The sequence below is a fragment of the Hetaerina americana genome, unplaced genomic scaffold (genome assembly GCF_022747635.1).
Source record: "Hetaerina americana unplaced genomic scaffold, ioHetAmer1.1.p SCAF_2, whole genome shotgun sequence".
NCBI classification, from domain to species: Eukaryota; Metazoa; Arthropoda; class Insecta; order Odonata; family Calopterygidae; genus Hetaerina; species Hetaerina americana.
In genome coordinates, this window is record NW_027286763.1 from 61,588,500 (window position 1) to 61,614,626 (window position 26,127).

Consider the following 26,127-nt stretch of genomic DNA (forward strand, 5'->3'; position numbering starts at 1 on the left):
GAGACCTCTATGAACCTTGGTTTTATACGAATACATGAGAACTGCCCTGCGGAAAAAGTGTTATCTTTGCTTCAGGAAAAATTAAAAAAAAACCTTCAGTTAAAACTTGAAAGTGATGCGGTTACAATTACGAGCACAAGTGACAGTGCAGCTGTTATGGAAAAATTCGGAAAAATTATCACCGGCTTTTCAACAGTTCTACTGCATCCATGCGCTACATCTAGCTGCAACAAAATTATTTTATGTTAAACGGTTGAAAGGTGAAGCATCGGTGACTTATCGCAGTGTTAGTGAATTAAATGCAGATTCTGAATACGAGAAAGATGATAACAGTTGTTCTGAGTTATTTGGTGTGACCGGAGCTGATCAGTGCGATTTTCGAGATGATCTATCTTTATTAGTTAGTAGCGGACGAAGAATTGGGAAAATATTTAAAACTATCCAGTAAAAAATTTTTTCTCTTGCAGACAGGAAATAACCAGGAGTTAATAGAGGGTATTTTGGACTGTAAAACATGCTGGAACACGCTGGAGAGAATGACAGAGAGATTTTTAAACATCTTGAATCAGACTAAGACTGTTTTACGAGAGTTAAAACTCGATCACTTATGGAAAGAAGAGTATTATGAAATATTGAGAGGCATGTTGAATTGTTCAAAACCTGTAAGGTTAGCAGTTGAAGCTTTGCGCCAGAGGAGCTATATTCTCTCCAATGAAGGAAATTTGAAGCTCCTCTTTAGTAATTTAGAAAAACAGAAATCTTTTGTGAGCCCAATACCTTTAAAAAAATAGAATTTGAGTTGGTTAAACGTAAAATTTAGGTTTTGCGATTCTTACCAAGTACTTGAGAAACATTAATGGCCTATGTGATATAGAAGAGAATGAATTTTTTGCCTTGTCAAGTAAGATTGATATTGCACGATTGGCGAAGTCAAAAATGCGACGAAACACTTCGTGGTAAGAGTTTGCCATCATCAGAAGCAGGTGTAGGTTAACTGAATATGCTTCAACCTGCAACGGCTAATACTGATGCAATCAATTTTGTAATCAAATTAATGAAACTTGTAACACACATAAATGACACACTAAACAATAATAATGACGTAAAATTGGGACAAATTTAATGATAAGGGTATAAAAGTAGAACGATCACTCTTTATTGAACAGTCGTCGCAGGTTCACCTGGAATTCTACGAAGTTAAGGTGCCTGTCAAACTCGGCGCGTCGACAAACTTCCGAAGTGTACGGGTAGAGTGCGGGCCCGGGACGAGGGGATCCGCCATCGCCAGGGGAGAGGAGGCGAGGGGATAAGGGCGACACGGGGGAGTAAGACGGAAAGGAGCTATTGGTGAAGGGATTTTCAGCCGGTGGGGGCGGGTGTGGAGAGTAGCGGCAGGATAGAGGGGGCGACAGCCACAGAACGACCATGAGGGCAATAAAAGGAGAGAAATCCACCGGTGGAGCTCGTTGCTCGGGAGGATTTTTATGCATCCAGACTACGCACGATGCTTGGCGATGAGGTCGGAAGAGGAAGGTTTGGTTCGCTGGGGATTTTTAAAGTGGCCTGCCCCGTAGAGAGGAGGAGGGGAAGGAGGTGATTCGCACCGCGCCGGCGAAGGGTCAGGTGGCCGGGAGTCGTGGGAGAAGCGCGAAGAGCTTGCGGGGCGCGAAAGTGGAAGAGTGGGGAGGAGGGACCGTGGATGCTGCGACATGTTTAATTAGGCTTGATAAGGAGAGATAAAATGGAGAACGGGGGCGGACAAACGCTGGGAATAGAGAGAGGGGAAGGAATGAGGATGGTAGGTGGCGTTCCAGATAGATATTTCTCTCGAGCGGGTCGCAAGGAGTCGAAGCGACGACCGATAAAAAGAGGCCGGGGATGAGGAGATCCCTTGTCTTTCTATCGACCGGGTCAGAGGAAAATCCACGGTGGAGGAGGTGGAAGGGAAGTGATTGGAGATAACAAAAGCATGCGTGAATGGGAGTGATCGTAAAAAAGTTTTTTCCTCTTCGCCGAAGTCCATTCCGAGACTCGTGTAAACTCAAATCAGGTGTTGAAGCACGAGCATCGTTGTAATATTCTTTGACTGCTTTGTAAACAAGAATGTTTTCGATCGTAAATGGCCTGGGAGGAATCGGTCGTGGTAGAGGACGTCGTGGATGAAAGGAGCAGCACTGAGGAGTCCCTCTACGGCTGGGAGCTGGCTATCGGAGCGAAGTGAGTCGCGTTCCTTCGGCGTTCTATCGGCGAATTCTCGCTCTCTCTCTCTCTCTCTCTCTTTCTCTCTCTCCTCCGTTGGATGAGATGAGACGCAAGGGGGAATCCGCAATCGGTGATCTCTCCGAGGAGCGAGGAAGCGGCTGACTCTAGCGAGCATTCCCGGAGTACGCCGCGTTAAGTGCTCTCACTCCGTCCTTCCACGCCGTCCGGAGACGTCGAGAGACATTTTCTCGTAAGAAGGTGAGTATCCTAACTGGAATTAATCAAAGGCTCCGACAGCCAGTGAGTGAGTACATGGAGAAAAAATTTTGTCGATGGTTTTTTTTGTCGACAATGATTTCGGCACTTTTATTTAAAATCCTTAACAAAAGGAAGCTTGCCCTTGGATTCAGTTAGTTCTGTTTGAACGTGAAGTTAACGAGGTTTTGGGGATTTTCGTAAGCGCGTAAAGGAAGTGCAAACTTTTGACCTTTTATTTTCTTTTATACCACAGCCGGTCAATTGAATCAGTGCGTATCGACAGCAAGACCGATCTATGAGGGCCTTTAATGGACGCTTTACTTGCTATCCATTTTAAAGGAAACTATCCCATGTCTTTCACGGTATCTTTGGCAAATCACGTGAGTATAGCCTATGACTTTTTTCGATTGATGTATTCTCTTCGATGCGGTTTGGGAAGGGAGTGAGAGCTCTTTCATCTAGCTCTTCGGCTGGAGAACCTCAAATGTGGAAGGTGGTGGAACAGGGAAATTGACGGAATGCTGAGCTACCTGAATGGGATGCAAAAATTTTAATTGGAGAATCCAGTAATATCAGTCACAATCGCTAAAATGCTTTTGATTTTACATGTCCTTTCAAAAAATTAGGAACATATCTGCGGTAGTCTGCTAACGGATTAGTCAAGTATTCTATCGTTTTTTGTGGCTTTATTTCCCATAAGAAATGATTCCAGCTATCAGCTTGTTCGCGGAACTGCGTGATGTTTCTGCAGCGAGCGTTTTGAACCGTAAGGATAATATTTTCATGTCTTTAAAATTTGACTCTCACTTCGTACATTCTTCACACAAGTTTTTCAAACTGTGATAATTTTACCTATCTCTGTTTATAAATTTTTATTCCTTCTACAAGGATAGCAATATTTGCATTATCTCATGGATACATATATTAATCAATATTCAATTTTATTCACACCCAAAGTATTTATGCCTTACGTGCTTGTCATAACTGTATTACTAAGTTGATATGTACCGATGATTTTTCCGCGTACGCCGTTGCTGAACTTGAAGACACCAATATTTAGTTGATGATAAAAACTATTATGGTATAAAGAAATACACAGAGGTTACCTACCGAGTCTTTAAAATATAAAATCATTTACATATAGAAAAAGATGAATTACTTTCATTTGCTATAACAGTTAGTATGAGACACAACTGTTGTGATGCTATTAAGTTTTTTGGATTAGAATACAAATGGATTAATAGATTAATTTGTCATAATAGTCATTGGCTTCTATAACAGTGGCGAAAATTTGTCAACGCGCTACTTGCAGTATTTTATTAATAATAATGTCTAGGAGGCTGAACGGATGAATTACATCTGCGGAATATTATGCTTAATATTCAGATGAAGCAATTAATAAATGTCCGAGGTAGGTAGCACCAGGGGTAAGAAAAAGGCCTGGCGTTATTTCAAGCTGATAAATTAGGTTTAAGCCGATTCAGACGGTTGAAGTTACATGGTATCCACTGCATTGAATAACAAACAAATTGATTCCATTATAGTACATCCATGCAATGAATGCCTTGAATTAGGCCAGTTACATTCATTCGATTAATAGTGCACTAAGCCCTTGATATAAACAAAACTTTTTCTGTTCAAGTGAATCAGGCTGGTTTCTTGATAAGTTGTGAAATGCAGAAACGACAAACGCATTTCAATTAAAATTGATCGAAGTCAAACCTAAGTCAATCGATTATAAACTTCAACAATATAACTATAGAATATTAAAATAACCTCCAGCACCCACATATAGGGACGATTGAGTAATAAATCTTAAATTGGCATCAATCAGCAGCATTTGGAAACCAGTTTTGATTTCCGCATTTAAGCAATGTTAGACAATGTTAGCTCTAAAAACGTATACATTTCAGTTAATCTAGAAAAAGATAACCTAACCATGTTACCCTAATTTTATTATCTTAGCCCGTCAGTTTATTTTCTTTAAAATCCAATTTTGTTTAAATACCTAACAGTTCCTCGGCATTGTGACTACCTACTAGTGTAAGAACTTTATTGAGTAATAAATCTTTCAGTTGGAACCCTCCACTTTATTAGCCGCTCCTGAAAGTCTTCGGAGTATATTTGTTCAAAGTTCAATGAATGACGAGAGGGATTAAGTACAGCCAGTGAAATTGCTGCAAAAGCTGTTGATTGTGAAATTGATAGCAGTGAACGATACCGCTGTAAATGTTATGAAGCTAGAAAAGACTGCTGCTGGTGTTCAAGAGTGAAAATAATCCTTACAAAGCTACCGCTCTTGTTTTATTGTTCCAAATGGAGGAAATTAGACATCACGTCTACTTACCTCCTTTTGTATATCTTTAACAGGAAATCTCTACCTGATGTCTAGTTAAAACTGAAGAATAGTCTTGAGAAATCTCAAGAATATTGTTGATTCAATCTCCTCAGCAAAAATGATATCGTAAAAACTACCAAACACTTTAAATATGCCATTGATTGTCAAATACTTATTTTTTCAATCAATTAATGCATTATGTAATTTGTTTTTCCAACTGTAATAATCAATAGATTACAGGAATAAGAATACGAATTTCATAACAACTCCAAAGCAGCAGTACCAAAGTTCTATGTATTCATAGATGGTAAAATGGGCCTTCTTGACTCCATCTTAAACTTTTCCGCATTTTTATTTACAGAATATTGGCGTTTATAGCCATTTCTGTGAGTTAAATCAATTTCAAGCTATCTATTTCACCACCGAGTAATTTAGGTTATCCGCGAGTGCAATGAAGTGAGTCATTCATATATATGAATTAGCCTCGGGGTAAATGAAGTATGGAATTTATAAGAGTTGCTTCAATTACATTAGTCAGTTTAATAACTGCATATGAAGAAGAATTGAGCAGTTTCCTGTTCATTCAAAAGAAAACATCACTCTAGTGATTACATATGAAAGAAGGATAACATTAATTTTCTTTTTCCAACTATTCCTTCAAAAATTTTGTATAAAATTGTTAGTAATTAAAAAAAACCATTTATTCTCGAAATTGAAGGTTAGAAATCATCCGTTAGACTTACTTGATTTTATGATTTTAATGGATGTCAGTGAGCAAGGGTATCTTGAAAGTGTATCAATATGAACATATGTATTGATATCATAGTCATTTAGTTAGTGGAGTGAGCCGATAGAGGACACTACTTTTGATTTCATGCCTCCATTCATCATTATTGTCGGTAAGTATTTTATTGAGATGCAAAGTCAAGTACGTAACTATACTAAGTTATTACACTATTTGCATACCCCACAGAAAGACGATGAGAATCTATAATTAAATGAGGATCCTTAGGATAGGTTTAAGAGGGAAATGTGAACTTCTGGAATTTTGCATGTTACTTCCTTTTCTCTTCACATAAACAGGTACTTTAGCAAACTGAGCCAACTCATGCATTGATCCTCCTTGTATTTATAGCGATGAACGCTAAGCTTTAGGATCTCAAAATGTAGAACTCCTGACGCAAGCGATATTTGGATACGCCAAGGACCAACCCAGAGGTAAAAACGCATATCCGGTTAAATTGAAATTTCGAATAATTGTAGCCAAGACATCTGATTGAAGAATAGCCTTACAAATGGTGGATGGAATTCCTAGTACTAAAAACGGGTAGCATAGGTAGTAGTTTGAAAGTAATTTAACCAATATTTAAAGTATTAATAACAACATGGGGCCTTTATTTGATGGTAGTTTTGGAATTATATCGCGACAAATACATTCCTTAGCGTGTAATCCTTTATTTTATTTTGCGAATTATTAGCCAAAGAAAAATAGCAAATACGTATAATTTATGTTTCTTGATAATATGTTCATCCATATATATTTGCTTTTCAAGAAATTAATTATCAATTTTATTTCTCTTTGATCCATCTCGATTAATTGCCGTTATTTGGCCTAATTCTAAGGAAATTCACTTAATGTTTCGCAAATTATACCAACACCTGATGAATGATTATCCTGCAAGAGGAATATATCTTTCCAAATGATCTGAATTTACACAAATCCTCCAAAATTGTTATTTATGAAATATGCGCGTTCCAAAGCGATTTCTGCGAAGGTGTAATTATGGGTTCCTTGAAAACTCTTTATCAAGGGTATTTCAAGATTCTAAGTAACGGGTTTACTTGCATCGTGCTACTTTAATTGAAATAATAATTGATTAATTAATGTTGAATTGATTTTTTATTATACGTAATAACTAATGCTGTATGCACATAAAAGAGATCAGAGTCATTATCAACTTTTTAAACGAACAATTGGCACAGTTTAACCACGAATCATTTCCAAAGGATTTTTTTACATGTTTATAGCTGCTCGTTAACCTGGAAAATACGTCATATACCAGTGTTTCACAATAAGGGTTGACGCTAATAGCTGTGTCATGCTTATATTGGTGAAGATACTTGGATGTTTGCCTAGAATGGAAATGGCTTGCTTGTAACTCTTTGGGTTCAGAAATTTAGTCGTCGAGCTCGTATTTCAAATAAAAGGTCAAAAATCTTTTCTTTAAGCATTTCTTCGGCCACCTCCGCATGTAATGTTGACCGAACTATTTAAATAATAACGCCTTATTACTCTGAGCGGATGAGTATTATTAATTAAATAATTATTATAAAAGTGTTTAGGGAAGGATTTAGGAATAATATTTTTACTGCATGAAATAAAGGCAAAAGCTGAAAATAATGCCTTGAATTCACATTATAATACTTGAACAGCCTGTTAAGGAATTGCTGCTTTAAGTATACGAATTAAAATTAAATTAAGTTTTTTATTTGACCAGTTGACAGAGGTAATTTCTTCCCATTAAACTTAGGTTAGCTTTAAACTTTTTTCGACTCAATGAAAATTAATTAGATTGATAACAACCTTGTCCATTTCTAAACAAATTTATTAACATAATTAAAACATTTTTATCTTATTCAGTGAACCACTTCTGGTATTTATGAAAGTTTATTTTATCTGGGTTCCAAATAGTACTAGCTGCGATTATTTGCTAGCTGATGTATCGTTATTTACCGGTGAACTAAAGTTCAATTTTCTTTATTGTCATATGCTGTGGAGTTCCAGCGCTATCTCTAGAAGCCGGAGCGGTATTTGTGGAGGCCAGTGTAGCTTCACGATTTTATGGCATTCATCGGCAAGGAATCGTAACTCCGTGTAATACCTGTGCTTACTGTCGCTATCAGTTACCATGAACTTCCATACCCAGCCTCTCTGAAATTCATATTCTCTGAAATAAATTTCAACAATAAACTAGTCTGTAAAAATAAAGTTTTCTCAGGCGCTTTACAAAACGTTTTCGGTGGCTTGAATATTTGTATAAATACTGGACTGATCCAACACTGTCACAATATTTATTGATTTCACTATAAACTTGATTTTTTGTATCGTATATCCTAAAACAAATTTTTCTGCAAGAACCTTATTTCTCTACCTGGATTATTGACAGGGATAGAAAGGAATCGGGATTATGGCGCTAAGGCAGGATAGCACTTATTTAAAAACGTTGATTTTTGAGGAAATCTCAGTTGAATTCCGTCTCCTACAGATTTCAACTCAAAATTGTAGTAGAAAACCTTTGTTCCAATAAGAATAATAATATACCTGTAATACTCAAAACATACAATATAATCCTGTGATTTCTAAACAGCTTATCTATAGTTTGCATCCTAACTTAACTACGTCGGTTAGATGTTAGTATACATAATGAGATAAGAATATCCATAAAGATAAATAATGATCACTGTTCCTGCTTTACCCGTCCTCTTTTCTCCGTCCTAGCTCTCGGAAAGAAGTTCATTGGAGGTAGTGTGAGACATTCGGGTCACTAGTAAAATTATTTTTGTGGAATGCCATTGTTCGGAGACGCGTCAAAACGACACCGCGCGAATAGAGGAAAAAATTCAAAATTAACGAAAAACAGAATGGATAATTTTTTAGGTGATAAATTAACTTTGCTGATGATGGTTAGGCATAATAGTTAGAGCTTAGAATGTTGATCTTAGTTCCCATGAGGAATAGGAGGTGCGCAACTGTAAGGGTCAGGTGCAGGGGGTAACTCCCCTAGGCATCAATCTCCGAGAGGAGGATCGACGGAGGGTAACTCAGTGCGGCCGTCTTAAATGATGGTCAAACGAAAGATGTTAGTGGAACCGGGAAGGAATATCAGAGGCACTAGTCGTGTCCCTTATGTCATCTTAATAGATTATAAATACGACTGGATTGTCGAAGCTGTCCAAACTCTCCTGCTCCCTGCAAATATGTTCATTTCCTCCTAGGTGTCCCGTCTTTCTTATTTACTTCTTCCCCTCCATGTTTCCTTCAGTTATAACCTTCGGTAAACTACCGTACATTATATAAATCTAATCAATTTCCCTCTTTTATTTTGAGTATCCTCAATAAGATTCTCTCATCAACCACCCCAGGAAGTACTCCTACATGTGTTGGTCTGTATATACATTTTACTTTTAGCGTTCTTCTATAAATGTCACATTTCGATCGCCTGAACTTCTTTTTGCTCTGCTAATCCTACCTTCAAAATCTCATACCCGTAGAGAAGTGGACTTGATATATAACTTCAAATGAATCGCTTCATTATGTTTATGTTAGCATTGATTGGGGAAAATTTTTCTACTTCCGAAACAAAATCATCTTCGCCATTCCTATTCTGCTTTGTAAGTATTGATGAGTGAATTGTAAATTCAATGCCATAGACATTGGATAAGGATCAATATAAATAAAACAAAGGTTGTGCAGTTTTCCAGAAAGATATAGTTTAAGCTTAATATTAAAATAAGAGGGCAAAAACTAGAGCAAGTGGAACAGGTTGCGAATATCTGAAGTTTTTGAGATCAAAATGGTCAAAGTATTAGGGTCATGAGGAGAGAATTGCAATTGGTAAAAAGGCTTTCACAAGGAGGAGGAAATTGATAACAGAGAGGTTGAGTAAGGATGTTAAGAAAAAGCTCGTCAAAGCTCAGATATAGAGCGTAGTTATACACGGCGCGGAAACATGGTCCCTGACGCGGAAAAATAGATGCAGATTGGAGGCTTTTGAAATGTGGGTGTGAAGTAGGTAAAGTGGACTGAAAATAACTGGTTAAAGTGGAGGAGGAGAGGGGATCGTTGGGAGAAATCATTAGAAGGCAGGGAAAATGGATGAAAAGCATATTAATCGGCAGTGCAGTGTTGAAGACTGTAATAGAGTTGAGAATTTTAGGCAAACGATGAAGGGATTGGAACAGGATTGGGATATTGGATGGGATGAAGGGAGGGAGAAAGTACTCAGAGATGAAGAGGGGCTTTTTGTAGAGTAGGATGTTGTGTTGTTTTTTATTAGGAGAAAAAAAAAATTCATTTTGTAGTTGTGTCCATCCAAAACCTACTTTAACGGGTAGATTCCCCAGTGTGTGTGTATATATATGACACTTAAAAATAAAATGGCTATCTATCTTCGAAATGGAACGCTCTTCGGCGACGCACAAATATATAAAAACACAGATGCAGATTTTTAGAATATAGAAACACAAAGAAAGGACACTCACAATTTGTTATTTGACGTTTCGACAGCTCAACTGTCGTCTTCAGAATGGCATTCTCGGGGGAGAGCGGAGAGGACATGTGCGGGGGAGAGGTGGGGGATGCGAGATGGCGCATATCTGGGTGGCCCAATCATTTAAACCGCCCGGGCTGAACCAAGCCCACTGAATGCATCATATGGCTGCCTACATATCCCCCACCCCCTTTTTCATTTCCTATTGGTCCCTTACCTCTCCTTCCCCCACCTCTCCCCCGCACATGTCCTCTCCGCTATCCCCCGAGAACGCCATTCTGAAGATGACAGCCGAGCTGTCGAAACGTCAAATTACAAATTGTGAGTGTCCTTTCTTTGTGTCTCTATATTCTAAAAATCTGCATCTGTGTTTTTATATATTTGTACGTCGCCGAAGAGCGTTCCATTTCGAAGATATATATATATATATATATATATATATATATATATATATATATATATATATGTATATGTATATATATATGTATATGTATATGTATATGTATATGTATGTATATATATATATATATATATATATATATATATGGCCGGCATATTACTTTCGTTTGCTTTCGTCAAACAATTTACCTATGACCAAAGACTAGGGCAGTATTCTAAATATTAATTAATTTCTACTCAAGCAGTAGTAGTCGTTTTAGGGGAGGCCACCGACAGCTGAGGTCATTTTTACCGTTAGGGATGTATATGAAATGAGGAAGGGTTGAGAGAAACACGGTTTCGTCTGCTCTTAACGTAATACGCCAAGGGGTATGCAGTTTAACGTTCCCTTTGACGGACGGTGTACTCACTCAAAGTGCTCTCCACTATGCACTCAAAGTAGAGATTGTTGAAAACTTGAGTTCCTCCAGTATTACCACCAATCTGGCTGGGTGTGTGGTAAATGGTGAATACCGTGTTGTCTGGCACACATATACCTCCCCCGGATTAAAGCATAGATAAAAGAAATACATTCGTACCTGGTGCTACTACCTGAGCGGTTGAACGTGCTACCTATTGTTTCTGACGGTTTTAACCCGCTTCGCTGCAGAAAAATCTACCGAAGATTTCGACAGAATCTTAAAGTTCTTATCTTTCGTACAATTCTTAAATGGATATTGGTCCTTCGACTTTTCATTTAACTAGATGAGATTTTGCAGTAGCCAGCAACGAGTCAGTTACCCTCCGTAGCCTAAGGCATGATTTCTTCATCAACCAATAATTTGAGTGATTAAGGGTATTCGTATGATAAAGTACTTTCTTTTTATAGTGATATAAACTAAGCATTTATCAATAAATTTGCAAAATCAATATTACGACGGATCCTCTTCTATTTCCCCACTCTAATTGAAATTTATCCTTGGATTTATGCCTACATAACATTTCCTTTCTACATAAACCGCTTCCCCAAATGGCGAAAAGTGAAGTAAATGCAACTCCAAGAATGCAGGAGAATGATGAAAAACTGCGAATTAATATATTTTGCAATAAAGACTGTGAAAAGTCAATCATATTGCCTTGTTTGGAAACGGAATTTCAATCTGAAACCAAGGTCATGGTTAACTAGGTCAGGCTTGGTAAATTTTAATAATCACTGCATTATGCATTTCACGTGGTGGTGCATGTTGAAAAAATAACACAATCTCTTCATGTTTAATAGATATCCAAAGGGAGGGAGTGTTGGATTTAGGATACGACGAATTAGTAGAAAAATACGACGCGTATTTATTAAGTAACGGGAGTTTGAGTTTTTTGAGAGAATTTTATTCAGACGTATAAAGAAATGTTATTCCCTTCGAAGTAGCTCTCATTAGATATTATGCCACTTATTTCAGAGCCTTTCCAATCCTCGAAACACAGCTGGAACTCGATCTTTGGTATGGCTTTTAGACCTCTCAGCGATGTGCTTTTAATCCTACGCTCTATGCTTGCTAAACGACGGCCATTTAAGGTTCTCTTGAGAATTGACAAAGTCATATGAGCCATATATGGAGGTTGGTACATCATTACAGTGCTATTTTGACCAAAAATGTACGAATACGTAGTGATAAGTGCGAGGGACTGCATCACCGAGGGGAAAAATCCATGAATTAATTCGCCACAATTACGGGCGATTTTTTAAAAATATTTCTTCACAGAAACGGCGTTGAACTTGTAAGTAGTAGCTCTTTATTGATTGTTTGACCTTGTGGCAAGAACTCATGGTGCACTATGCGAAATTAAAAAATTCCAGTTACTTTTTGAACGCATCTTGTACTGTTTAATTACGTACAAGGATATGTAATTGGTTAATTTAACGTATCGTTCTGGATTATTTATTGGAATTTTGGAAAAAAGTAAAGTTGGACCTTTCATTATGGATACTACCAACTTCCATATAGTTGGACCAGATTGTTATCCTTGCAAAAATAGTCTTGCGCAACTTGCCGTAACACGTGCTTCCGCTAAGCTGCACGTCTGCTGCAGGAACCGTTCCAATGGAGGCGAAGTCTGAATATCCTCACACAAACTGTCTACAAATGGAAGTCCGTCTGTCGTTGCAGTCTATAAGCATATTCACTTGTTTGATATTGTTAATACATACGGTATCAGCAATGACTGCATTCGTTACCTTAATTAATCACCCCTATTTCAGGTATTTTCTGTATTTTGTACATGACCCACTATAATAATGGTATGCATGTAATGGCGGTCTTAATGATCAAAAAGTATGTTGACGTGAAGGTTACCAAGGGGACGGATTAATACTCCGTTCGAAGGCTGGCTTTGGAAAATTTTAACCCGCGGAAAGCGAAGTTCGACCGAATCAAACATTTTACGACCTATATAGCAAGGAATTTACACTGCCGGAAGCTATAAAGTTTTTTTTAAATTCTTTCTGTCCTTATAAAGCTACGAGCTGATTGTGACTCATTAACATATATTCATCTACATCTACTTTATACCCCGCAAGCCGCCGCAAGGGCGTGTGGCGGGGGGTGTTAGGACACCACCCGTTATTTAGAAAAGAAAAAAAACTGCATGCAAAAACCACAAATTCATACATCCACAAAAAAACATGCCAAATATTCATGCAAGAACATTTACACCCCACACACATGCAAACACTCAAACTACCAACTAACATACACATGCACCTGAAAGTCTACCTAACATCTTTGCGATTTTTAATTATGTTCCAACTTGTAAATTCAAATTCAAACTCTAAATTCAAAATATATTTCTATTATTAAAACGCACAAGCGCAGATAGACAATGTCAGGCGGCACACAAGTCCAAAGTATTACAGTTAAACTTGCCTTGGAAAAACAACATGACGTCTCAAATCCAATCAACATCATAAACGATAACCAATAAAATCAGTCAAACAAAAACGATACACTTAAACGAAACATTGAAACACCAATCTTTAACACAAAAAAAGAAAATCCCCATCTCATTTGCATCAGTTTCCCCCTCAACAAGAAAAAAATCAAAACTTAGCTGTTACATTTTTATACACAATTTTACACAACACATCAATCAAATTATTATATAAAGTGTGTACATGTTTTCTTTAAAGTATTTACCCTGTCAGGAAAAGACTCGAATAGTTTTGCAGGTAAACTGTTACAATCAACAATTGTTTTATTAAGAAATGAAATTTTTTTAAATTTGTTCTGTATGCCTGGCATTTTACCTTGAATTTGTGATCATTACTCCCTATACAATTTGGATTTCCCGCCTCTTTCCTTAGTCCTACCAGACCTTTCTCTCCCTTGAGAATGCGGAACATTCCACAAAGTCTGCTTATTTTTCTTCTACTCTGTAAATGTTCCCAGCTCAGCGTTTTTAACATTTCAGTCACACTCTCCATCCTCCTATGCATACCCAGTACATATCCGGCAGCTTTTCCTTATACCTTCTCCAGTTTTGTAATGTTTTCTTCTTCGTGCAGGTCCCATACAAGTGATGAGTACTCTAAAACTGATCTTACCAGGGTCTTATACGCCTTTTCCTTAGTTGCTCTAATACTTTCTTTGAGGTTTCCCATCACCCAAAGCAGAGATTTGAAAACTTTCTTGGCTATGTATTTCACGTTTAGCTCTCACCCTAAAACCCTGGTTAAATATGAGTATACACCCAAGTATTTGCAGTTATCATTACTATAAATGGCATTTTCGGAGAATTTGTAGCCCCTATTGGTTCTATTTGCCTTGTTACTAAAAGTGATGGATTCGCATTCGCTAACTTCAATATTTATCCTATTATTTATCACCCAATCCGCCATTTTACTGACGTCCCTTTGCAGTACATCGCGGTCGCTGTCATTCTCGACTTTTCCATAGATAATGCGGTCATTCGCCAAAAGTCTTATCTGAGATTTAATTTTATCCGGGGGATCATTTATGTAGAAAAAAAACAAGAGCGGGTCAAGTATGCTTCCTTGTGGGACTCCTGATGTTACCCTCGCATGTTCGCAATACAATACTCCTAATTTGACACTAATTGTTCGACTTTCCATGAAATTGTCGACCCACGAGATTACTCTTCCATCTCGGGTTAAGTGTAGTGGAAATTGGCTCATCTTAAGCACTAAGCGACCGTGGTCAAGTTTATCAAAGCATTTTGACAGATCGATTATTATAGCATCCACTTCTGTTCCCGCATCCATAGAGTTGGACATTTCTTGGCAGAGCCCAAATAGCTGAGTTTCGCAAGAGTGCCCTTTTCTAAAACCATATTGGCGGCAATAAAACCAATTCTCACTCTCCCAGAAATCCCAGAAATAATCAGCAATTATCTTATTATTATTATTAGACTTTATTTTCCTCTGATATCTAATACCAACCAATTTACCCTAAACCTATATTTTTTAGGTATTTATACGACGACGCCTAGTTAACTTTGGAGGACTTGAAGATCACCTGGAAGCGTTTACGTGTGTTACTTGCGCACGCACACACATCGCGAGGTCTTTCTGAAAAGTATCCAGCCATGCAATATTTTGAGAAATATAGCCTGCCTAGAACAATGACGCCTCAGCCCTCATCGAAATTTTCCCCTTGGGACCTCACACACTTATCCCAGCGGCTCTTCCATTTTCAAAACAATTGGCAAAGTCCTTTTTGGGATTGGTCATTAGCTAATCGTATTTCTTTGCATTCTTCTTTGTCTCGTTAACCGACTACTAACTAAAACCTGTGACTTCTCGGCGGCGATTTTAGCTTTGCAAAAGCCAGATGTCGAAGGGAGCCATATTACTGTAAGGTGGCTGGTCAACTGCAGGGACTACAGTGTGACTGAGAGACCTGTGTGATACTTTCCCCCCAAGAAATCCTGCACCACACGCAATGAATGGGCGGAACATTGTGATGTTGTAGGTCACAGTCAAAATTTGCCACAGCAGCCTCCGTTCCCTCCTCACTGCATCCTTCAGCCGCTGAAGAGCTACTCTGCAATATTACTTTCTTATTACTTGACCTGGAGGAGCGTACTCATAATGGACAACCCCTTCATGGTCGGAAAAGACAGTCAGCTTGACCTTGACGTTGCTCCAACTTTGCCGGGCCTTCTTCGTACTAGGATGCCCAGGCAAATTCGATTGGAAAGATTGGGCTTTTGTTTCAGGGTCATAGTCGTGGGCTCATAGGCTCATGACTCAACTCCAGGATTGACGTTTTTTTTAGAAAACCTGGGTCATCGTTTGCGGCTTGGAGCAAGTCCCCTACGACTGAAGCCCCTAAATTCTTTCTGCTCTGGCGACGATGGCATGAATTTTGCACTCACACATTTCATTTCAATATCTTCCGTTAAAATCTCAGAAACAACATTTTTTGGAAAGCCTAAATCTTTATCTAACTCTCGCTTTGTCAGCTCGCACGAGATCGACATTTACAAGGGTTCTGCTGGTTGATGGTCGTTTAGAAATTGGATCGCTTTCTAGGATTCGCGATTATTTTTAGGCATCGATACAACGTTTTAATTTGAGCATCACAATATTCCCCGAAATATTGTTAATCGCACGAATAGTTTATGCGGGTGAATCTCCAAGTTTGAAGAAAAACAAATGCTAATTCGCTGAACTAATTTATCAATCAGGCATGCGACAGTATGTATGTATATACCATATAAACGCTTAATAGGCATTAGATTAGGAAATTGTACACAATTGAAAAATACTATTCATTGACTAATAATTTATTTATATAAGCGAAAGATAAAGGTGTTTTTCTTTCCTTTAGAAAAAATAGCCATATTAAATCATTAATTACATTTTTAGGAAGCAAAAACATAACACTCTATTAAGGTACTATCAATAAATTACACTCCTAAAGAGTAATTTCATTAAAATACCTTGAATGTCGAATGAAGAGTGGATAGAAAAAAGTTCGTAATTCATTCTTGCAGCAAGCCCATTTCCGCAATTTCATGATTCACAGCGTACCGTTTTCTGTTACGCTCATTGAGATGATTAACCTTCCTTCATAGCTCGCTGGTCTTTGGCAAAGAAGAATACACAAAAGACGGGAGGGCTTGACGAGCCACCACCCCTGAAAAAAGCGATAAAAAGCCGCAATGGACGCATCAGCCATGGAGTCAGAGACAACTCACCGGCTGCTAATGGCGGACGGGAGAGCCTCGGCGGGAGGCGGGAAGGATGTCAGCGGTGATGGTGCCCCCGGTGGAGGAGGCGAGGAGCAGGACGCTTTTGACAACCTCCTGGAAGCCGCTGGAAGCCACGGGAAATTCCAGATTCGGTTCAACATAATTTTCAATTTCAGCCTCAGCGCCATTGTTTCCATGTCCTTCCTCAACTACGTGATGGCGATGACCGTCCCCGAGCACTGGTGCTACGTCCCGGGCGCCTTGGAATCTAACATCAGCAGGGACCGATGGAAGGAGCTGACCCTGCCCAGGTGCGGTTTCTCGTCGGTGGTAGAGGTCGGCCGAAGATGAAGGTGACCTTCATCGGCCCATTTCGGTGCCCGCAAGCCCAAACTGATTAGCCCTGGTCGAGGAAGGCCTCCGTTTCCCCAGGTCCCACTCCTTACTTCATCATTGCTCTTACGCCCGATCAATTCCGTAGTGGTGGGCCAAGGTTAGGCTCTAAAACCGGACTGGGAACTGTGCCAGATTTCCTATAAGGGTGGGGCACACGCAAAAAAAATGTTAAAAATAATTACGCACGATTTGTTGAGCTTTTGGACTTCCGAGACGAGAGGTGTTGCAGAATGAGGTCGTTGTTTCACGTGTCGATGTACTTGAAAATACAAATTTGCCCATAAAAAGAGTAACGTAATGCAGTCAAACAGTCTAAAGAAATTCAACACACAAAATTTTTACTTGCAGTATGTCCGTACTCGAAAAGAGGGTCCAATACTTGGACCATAAATCTTGGCAGGCTTTGATGCGTAATTTGAAACTTTTTGCAATAAAATCGAAGTTTTTACTGCGCTTACAACGCCGTCATTGGTGACGCCTTACCGTATTACCCTCCCAACCCCATTTTAAAAAGCTATGCTTTTCTTACACTTTCTTCAAATAATAATATGAAATAAATGTATTTCACCATCAAGTCATAAATGAATCACATTTGAGGTCAATCAATTAATTAAGTTTCCAAATTGTAACAGAAGATATTTTGTGCATGATTTTGAATGCAATTTATTCACATCATTTCTTTTTCCTCAACATCAGTCCAAAAAGATGGAAATTCAATACACATCTATTTGTGGTTACCTTTAATTTTTGTTTTAATCGTTATATTTATGCTCAATGCTTTCCGGATTCTCAACGGTGTGTGGGCCCTTGATTAGGTAGTTATGACAATAATCACTTTGGGTTATTCGTAACCTTCCTTTTCCAAGAAATTTTAGAGTGTGTTAACATTGAGTTTACAGTTCTGTAACCTTGGATTTCCTCCAACCCGTCAATTTTCGTGGACCATTTGCATTCGTTATCCCTCCCACGCCCTCGGATTTTGGAGTTCTACATAAAGTTCTTCTCCAGCTCTCAGTCATCAAATGAAAACCACAATGTCACAAAACATCCTTGTTGTATTTCTCAACCTACGGAAAAGAGGCTATGAACATTTCGAAATAAATGGTGGTATAAAATATTGGACAGTTGTACACAAAACAAATATATATGAATCCTCTGAAATAATTGCTATATTTCTCGTAAAAAACGAAGGCAATATGAAAAAGAAACAAATAAAGAAACGTGAATTGATTGTAAAAATGATTCCTGAAAACCAGAACCAAACCTATTTAACGGCATTTGAAACCCCTCTGTTATAGCATTTAACCTTGCACAAAATTCTTTGCAAGTATAAATAAATTCATTTGTGACTAATGAAAACAAAATACCGCGGCTATGGTTACCATGACCAGAAAGCAAGATTTGTATTAGATGATGATTTCTGCACTTTTAGAGTATGATACGCAAAGTTTAAACAGAATTGGAATGTACTCTTTTACTTCTTCAACATTGTATGCATTTTAGTTACTAATGTACCAAGTTCGTAGCTCGAAATGAAGTAATTTAAAAAAGCAAAAAACGATCATCGGTACTTAATTCGATGTTTTTCTAATGGTGCTAAAATTTTAACAAAATTGTGGTAAAAAAACTCCTTTTAAATAAGACAATGTCCACCTGACTATTTTAGTGCTAATTATGGTCGATATTTTACCTACTTGCTATGCAACAATTCTCTATCCCCACTCAAAGACGGACGACCGGATGTATTGTACTTATCAAGTTCCGAGGAACTTTCCTCGAGAGGGCCACGCTGTGGAGAAAGTGACCCAGGCATGTGGGTTTCTTGGGGCTACTCGAACAGATAAATGAAACAGAACATGTGGAAATATTATCTCACTCCAGATAGATATGAAAATATAAATGACGTTATAGATGAGAAAGCTACTCATGTGAATACAGGTAGATATGATACCTTTATATGATACATAAAACGTGAAGGCAAACTTGCTCCTAGCAAGTTCTCTTTTCTAGAATTGATTTGAAAATTCAGCTATTCCTAGCATTCAAAATCAATTCTCAGATTATTTTACTCATCTATCAATTAATAAATTACTCAGAAATGGTGCCATGACCCGTTTACTCACGCATCAGAATAATTCCGAATTTAACATTTACAGATGATATTTGAGCTTAACTGCTGGATCTTCTGTGTTATGTACTACGTGATTGTGACGATTAACTCATATATAATTCAATAATAGACTAAAATCATTAGCACCTGGGTACTCCATTAGCTGCGGTTGGCTCTATTTTAAATAATTAAAAGCCATCGAATTTGTCACTTTGAAAGAGTGACGCGAAGAATCGTACTTATAAATACATTCCTCTTGGAGAACAGCACAAGTCGATTATTCTCGAAATCGAGAACGTCGAGAAATACGAGCTCTGGCACGAATTATTCAATAATCTTTGCTGATGATCCAATGCTTTAATTAAAAGTTTGATAATTTCGAGGAGTTGCATAAATAAATTACCGCCCTAATATAAAGGTATCAAGAGAATGTGCATCGCTACCCCAGAATAATTGAGATCTTCTCGATTTTTTTCACAAATATGGATATTTCAACAACAGACCTGGTACAGTATGTATTCTCTAAGTTCCAATACAAGTACAAAATTCCAGACCATCCGAATACATACCGAATTAATTTTAAAAAGTTTCTTGATAAAAATCATATGTTAAGCAGTAAAATTATTTCAATATTTATATGATTTTTAAGATTCCATACATGAATTAGGATATTTCTGTGAAATATGTTTCTTGATATTATTTTTCTCCAATTATATCATGCACTCTTTTATGATTGCATTCTCGTCAGAGTATTTTATATCACTTCAGTATATGGCATTTAAACCTTATTCCTTGCAAAAGAATCTCTAAAATTAAATATTTCATCAAGAAAGATGGTGATTTATATTGGCGATTGATAAATATATTATATTGGCTTACGTTTCACAGCCTTTTAAAGATATATTAATTACTCTTATGTGAAAAATGCACTGAAATAGTCAAATTATATTTCAAATTTTTGTAAATAATGAATTCACCACATATATTATTCCAGAGAACAAGGCACCAAAGGGGATATGGCCTATAGTAAATGTAAAATGTTTAACGTAACTGCGGAAGACATTATCATGGAGCAATTCTTTAATCAAACTGTGATTCATAAAGAAATAACAGGTAAGTATTTTAGTTATACATGTAACATTTTTTTAATGCGTAGCATTAAAATTATTACCACCGTGCATAATAACCATAAGATACAGTTAAAAGTTGTAAATTGAGAACATATTCATAATATTGCTTAAAAATTAATTATAAAACCAGCATTAACCGATATCATTTCCTGGTTTCTAAATGGAAGACTAGGAATATAAAGCTTACTTTAATATACTATAATGTTTTTCTATAATATATCAATATAAATATTGAAATTCGAAAATGCTAGAGGTAATAATCTTAGAATGAAAATAGTAGTGTAAATTTCTTTGTTCTTTGCTTACAATCACACAATAGATGCTGTTTTTCGATGCATTAACCACCTGTAATTTAAACATTTTATTGACTCGGTATTCGATAATTAAATCACTGGTTTTATGGTTATATTGAGAGTATAATGTAATAAAATAATAAGCGGATAGTTAATGGTAATTATTAATCATTCAAACGCATTCAAGATTAATATTAAAACTCACAAAAGCACTTTCATTGATACTAAAATCCCATTTTTTGAGCGTGTACTCATAGGAGAAACGCCTGAAACGCGATATTTGCCATGGTTACAACGACCCAATTACTTTAGCGGCTGGCGAACTAGGTATAATACTAGAGTGTTAGGGAAAATACCTATTTGGAGCAAGAACGATATGCTTGTGCTAAGATATCTTTGTGGAAAAGATATGAGCTCTGTCGAGATACAACACTTTGCTTTATAACAGGGACTCATAATTTCTACTAAAAAGCCACAGGTGGGGCCACTACAGATAGTAAATTTATTTTAACATCACATATAATATTATCACATCTAGAAAAAATGGGGTGAAGTGTCCCTAAAGAAAGAATATATATGTATGTATATATATACACACAAGTATATATGAGTGTATATATGTATACACTTACATATGCATACATAAAACAATATAAATACATCGCAAGCAAGAACCTGTTCCCGGGAGCTCCATCCGGAAGTTTGAATAAAAGGTGATTACAAATCAAAGAGGAATTAATTATAGAATTTTCATGTGCCTATGTATTTAAAATTAAAGTTTTAAATTTGGTCTTTAATATTGTATTTACGGTTCGTTCTTCGATTTCAGCCAACTTTTATCACAATGCATTTCAACTTTTCCATAAACTGTCCTCTTCTTCCTCTTACCATTTTACACCATAGGTTGTCAGTATGGATGGGAATATGACACGACTTGGTACGTCAGAACAACTCCTTCCGACAACGATTGGGTGTGTGAGAACGAACTCAGAGTAACAAATATTTTCATGTACGCGAGGATTGGAGATGTTATTGGTGCCTTTGTATTTGGCCAGCTGGGCGACACGTGAGTTCCGCAGGGAAACAACGTTCCTATATACTCTGAATTACATTATAAAAGAAACAAACATTTGTGAGCAATGGAATATTTATATGTTGAAAGTATCCCATATATATTTAGTAAAATTCTATCACATATTAATTCAAACATTTATTTTTTTAAAATGACATTATCATTAAAGATGAGATATTGATTAATGTATTCTTGTTGCGGAAATCCAGGTATACATTTTTTTCTCGTTTAAAAACGTTAATTAAGTACCCAAATGAATATCATTAAAATATATTAATACCTATCTCAATTGAAATTATGAAAACTTTAAGGTTGAAGTCTTTACTCAGTAAAAGTTGGCATGATGATTGAATATTTTGATTTTTATAAATTCAATGTCATGATCACACTATCAAGCACGCAAGGCTCTGCATGATTTTATTAAACCTGTGCCTCCTTTATCCTCCGGTTTACGCCTATCTGGTAATAAGAAACTAATGAGTAAAAAATTCGGAACTCAACACATATGATTACTGAGTACAAATATGTGGATTGAATCTATTGTGTTTCTATTCTGGCCTGGCATGAATGTATCTCTATACTAGGGCCATCAACGAGGTCTAACCGCACAAAAATTAGACCATGATTCACATTACTGCGCCTGTGGGTGACTAATATGCTCTAATTCATTTTCGCGTCAGGATTGGGCGCAAGAAAGTATTCATGGCCGCGATTCCGCTGCTGGTCTTTGGTCGTATGGCTGCCGTCCTCTGTTCCGGGATCTACCCGCTCTTCGCCATTTGCATATTCCTATCCAACTCCAGTCTTCTACCAGTATTTCAGTCGCCCTTGGCTATTGGTAAGGATCTTAACCAAATTACAAAATTTATGAGACCTGGAAGTATGAAATTCTCTTGCAACCAGAATGCGCTTTGGCCACTTTGCGCTACTCCCTGCTCTAGTTTCTCCAGAGGAATAAATATAACGCACACACATATATATACATATAAAGGTCTGTCCCTCTCTTCCTTGATAAAGGTGGTCACGACCACCGAAAATTCGAAAAATAGTGAGTCCCTTTTTTGGGTGTTTCTGTGTGTTTTTGTCTGTGTCCACTAGTGCTAAGTGTTATTCATTATTATTCACGTCCGTGAGGCTTTCAAAGAGTGTTATATACATATAAAGACATATATATATATATATATATATATATATATATATATATATATATATATATATATGCATGTATTTGTATATATATGTATATATATGTATATATATATGTACATATATATGTATATATATATATGTACATATATATGTATATTATATATATATATATATATGTACATATATATGTATATTATACATATATAATACTTATGTGAAATTCTCGCGGATTTGAATAATAATGTATAGTATATGAAGTTAGCACTAGTGGACAAAGGCAAAAACACAGAAAAACACAAAAAAAGAAAAGAAACTCGATAGGTTTCGAATTTTCGGTGGTCCACGCCACCTCCTAAAGGGAGATAAGGAATGAACTGAGCAAAAGAAGGGACTGGAAACGCTGGATGGAAGGGGAAGGTGAGGAAAGGTTTGCGAGGGGAAGAGTTGGGTGGGGAGTTAATATGGAACGCGTTGGGAGCGGAAGGGGGATGAAAATATGTGAAGATCGAAGTAATTAATGTCTATTATATTTATACCTGAGCAATTCCAGGAATCCATGAGCCAGATAAACGCCTGCTCTATTGTTTTGAGTTTCAGTGGAGGGTGAGAGGGTGGGAGGGATGCTGAAATGGAGATGCTATAGTATTTATCAAATGGAGTGTTGTGCTCGGTGGTGTGTTTGGGGATTGGGAGCATGCCAATTAGGGAAGAATTCTTGCTAGAGGCCCGGTGGTTATTTATTCTAATATTGAGGGGTGAGGTACACTGTCCAATATAAAAGGCAGGGCATAGTTGGCACTTCAGAAGGTAAACTACATTGCTGGAGATACATGAGGAGTAGGAAATTGGTGGCAGAGAGTTAAAAAGTGGGTAGGAGAGGGATGGGATTCTGGTTTTGAAAATAGGACATGTTTTGCATCTAGGTTTGTTGTAGGGCAAGGGAGTGGTTTTGAGATGGGGCAGGTATTTAAGGAGTGAATTGGTTGATTTGAGAAGATCTGATAAGTAGGTGGGGCGTTTGAAAGTAACAGAAGGACGTAATGAAAAACGGATCGTAGCACTTTTCCACTTAATAAAATTTTTATTTTACGAACGGGTTTCGTTGCATTGCATCATCATCAGGTAATAAATTGAATTTGTGTGCCGTCTTGTTTACATTTAAGATTCCGGAAGGAGGGGATAGGACGTCGTAGGAAACGAGGGGGGGAGGGAGATAGAGGGGGGAAATTGGGGGGGGGGGAAGACCAGGGAGACAATTACAAAGGATAACGGGAAAACAGCGTTTCGAACTTGCTAAAATCAGTACACATAGTCTTAGGGTGCCAAGTGGTGCACTTGGGTGTATGGCAGCAGTCACCAAGGAAAAGTGCTACGATCTGTTCTTCATTCTGTTCGACTTCCACCACATCACGCCTGAAGCTACCTAACAGAGGGACATTCGGGAAAAAGGTTAACGGTGGAAATATGGTTTTTCAGGATAGGGTAGAGGTCTTTTAGGATTAATCGCAGATATTCAGGGTCAGAGAGGTATGTGGTGAAAATTGAAAGGGGGTGGATTTCCGCGGTGGAGGAGGTTTGGGAGTGTAAGCATGTCTTCGGATCCTTTTGTTTAGGAAGGATTCAGGATAACCTCGTTTGAGGGGGGAATGGTGTAGATTTAAGAAGAAATTATCAAGAGAGTCGGGGTCATTGCAGATTCTGTGTCCTCTTATGAGCAGGGAATAAGGAATGGAGCGTTCGGTGTGATATGAGTGACAACTCTTATAATGCAACTCTTGTTGTTTGTTGTTCGGTTTTATATGTACACAAGTGGGAAATTTTTGGCCTATTAATGATACGTTTACATATAGGAAGGTGATTTGGGAGGAGGAAACGGTAGAATTGATGGAGACAGAGGACGAAGAATTGAGGTCGGCAATAAACGTTTTCAAGGACTCACTACCATATGGCCGGAGAGGGAAAAGATCATCGATATATCTGAGCCATAATTGAGGTTTCAGGGGCTGCTTTATCAGAATTGTTTTCTCTGCGAGATCAAGAAAAAGGTTTGCATAGGAAGGGCTAAACCTGCTGCCCATGGCACAACCCTTTATTTGCAAGAAGAATTTATCGTTAAAGGAGAACGAATTGCAGGTGAGGATTAAGTCGGGAAGGCTAAGGAGAAAATCAGTGCTTATTTTATGTGTGGCTTAGGACGTTGGGAGAGGTAGTATTGAAGAGCGGACAGACCTTCTGAGTGAGGATTGGATTTATAAAGGGATGTGGCATCTAATCTATAGTGGCCATGGTAATCTCGGTATCTGGAGAGAGGGAGGTTGATTTTAGCCTTTCCAGGAAAGAGTATGAATCTTTGGTGAATGATGGTAGGGAGTGGACTATCGGCTGCACACACACACACACACACTATATATATATATATATATATATATATATATATATATATATATATATATATATATAACATATATATATATATACATATACAGATATATATATATATATATATATATATATATATATATACACACACACATATATAAATATATATACATACATGCATATACATAAATATATGTATAAAGTCACGTATACTTACATTTTTGTGTGTGCGCGTATCCATGTGTTAGAAATCATATTAAAATGCTAAGCCTGGAGTACATTATTGCGTTAAAATGCCTGAGTACATCGATTTTTTTACGGCCTAAAACCAAACCTATGAATAAGAAAATTAGGTAATACAACAGGTAAATTGAAAAAAATTTTCCAGTAATTGAATATAAATTTCCCCTGGGGTGTACGGTGTATATGTCTTAATAAGTTATTTAGGCAATTGTACTTTTTTAATGTACTTTGATTCATATTGACACACATGATCAGCGTAAATATTTATAGCAATACTGCAGTACTCGTAAATACAAGAAATAAAATAATAACTTCAACCTTATTAAACACCTATTTTGGTAGTATATCTCATTTCAACTGCTTTATATCAAAGCTCTAGCTTAAGTCACAACTAAGTAAATTGACGAGAAGTGGATAGTATTAATAGTGTAATTTACACTAGTGTGCTAATGATTACATAATCGACGATAGATATTATTGGTAAAAATAAATCTTTTTTACAGGTACCGAGTTTTGTTGCAAAGAAAATCGGTCCAGAATAAACATGCTTCAGTGCGTAGGTTGGACTCTTGGAATTAGTCTGACACCGCTTTTGGCATGGGCTGTGGGCGATTGGGTCATATTGACAGTTGCAACAACTCTACCTTCAATAATATTTCTATTAATTATCAAGTAAGTATCCCCTATGGCCCACTTTGCTGT

General features: G+C 37.3%; 1 protein-coding gene across 2 annotated transcripts in view; it reads left to right on the plus strand.

The window, feature by feature from the left end:
- The first annotated feature begins 1,486 nt into the window (after nucleotides 1-1,486).
- Nucleotides 1,487-26,127, plus strand: part of LOC139687944 (carcinine transporter-like) — a 34,192-nt gene continuing 9,551 nt past the window's right edge. The window contains exons 1-7 of one of the 2 annotated variants that reach the window (XM_071585309.1): nucleotides 1,487-2,460; nucleotides 2,714-2,840; nucleotides 16,537-16,964; nucleotides 20,154-20,272; nucleotides 21,486-21,648; nucleotides 22,335-22,492; nucleotides 25,929-26,097. In XM_071585309.1, coding sequence (XP_071441410.1) covers nucleotides 16,624-16,964; nucleotides 20,154-20,272; nucleotides 21,486-21,648; nucleotides 22,335-22,492; nucleotides 25,929-26,097 — 950 coding nt within the window. In that variant the 5' untranslated portion in view covers nucleotides 1,487-2,460; nucleotides 2,714-2,840; nucleotides 16,537-16,623. The remainder of the gene's footprint in view (nucleotides 2,461-2,713; nucleotides 2,841-16,536; nucleotides 16,965-20,153; nucleotides 20,273-21,485; nucleotides 21,649-22,334; nucleotides 22,493-25,928; nucleotides 26,098-26,127) is intronic. The other variant, XM_071585310.1, reaches the window with a different exon arrangement.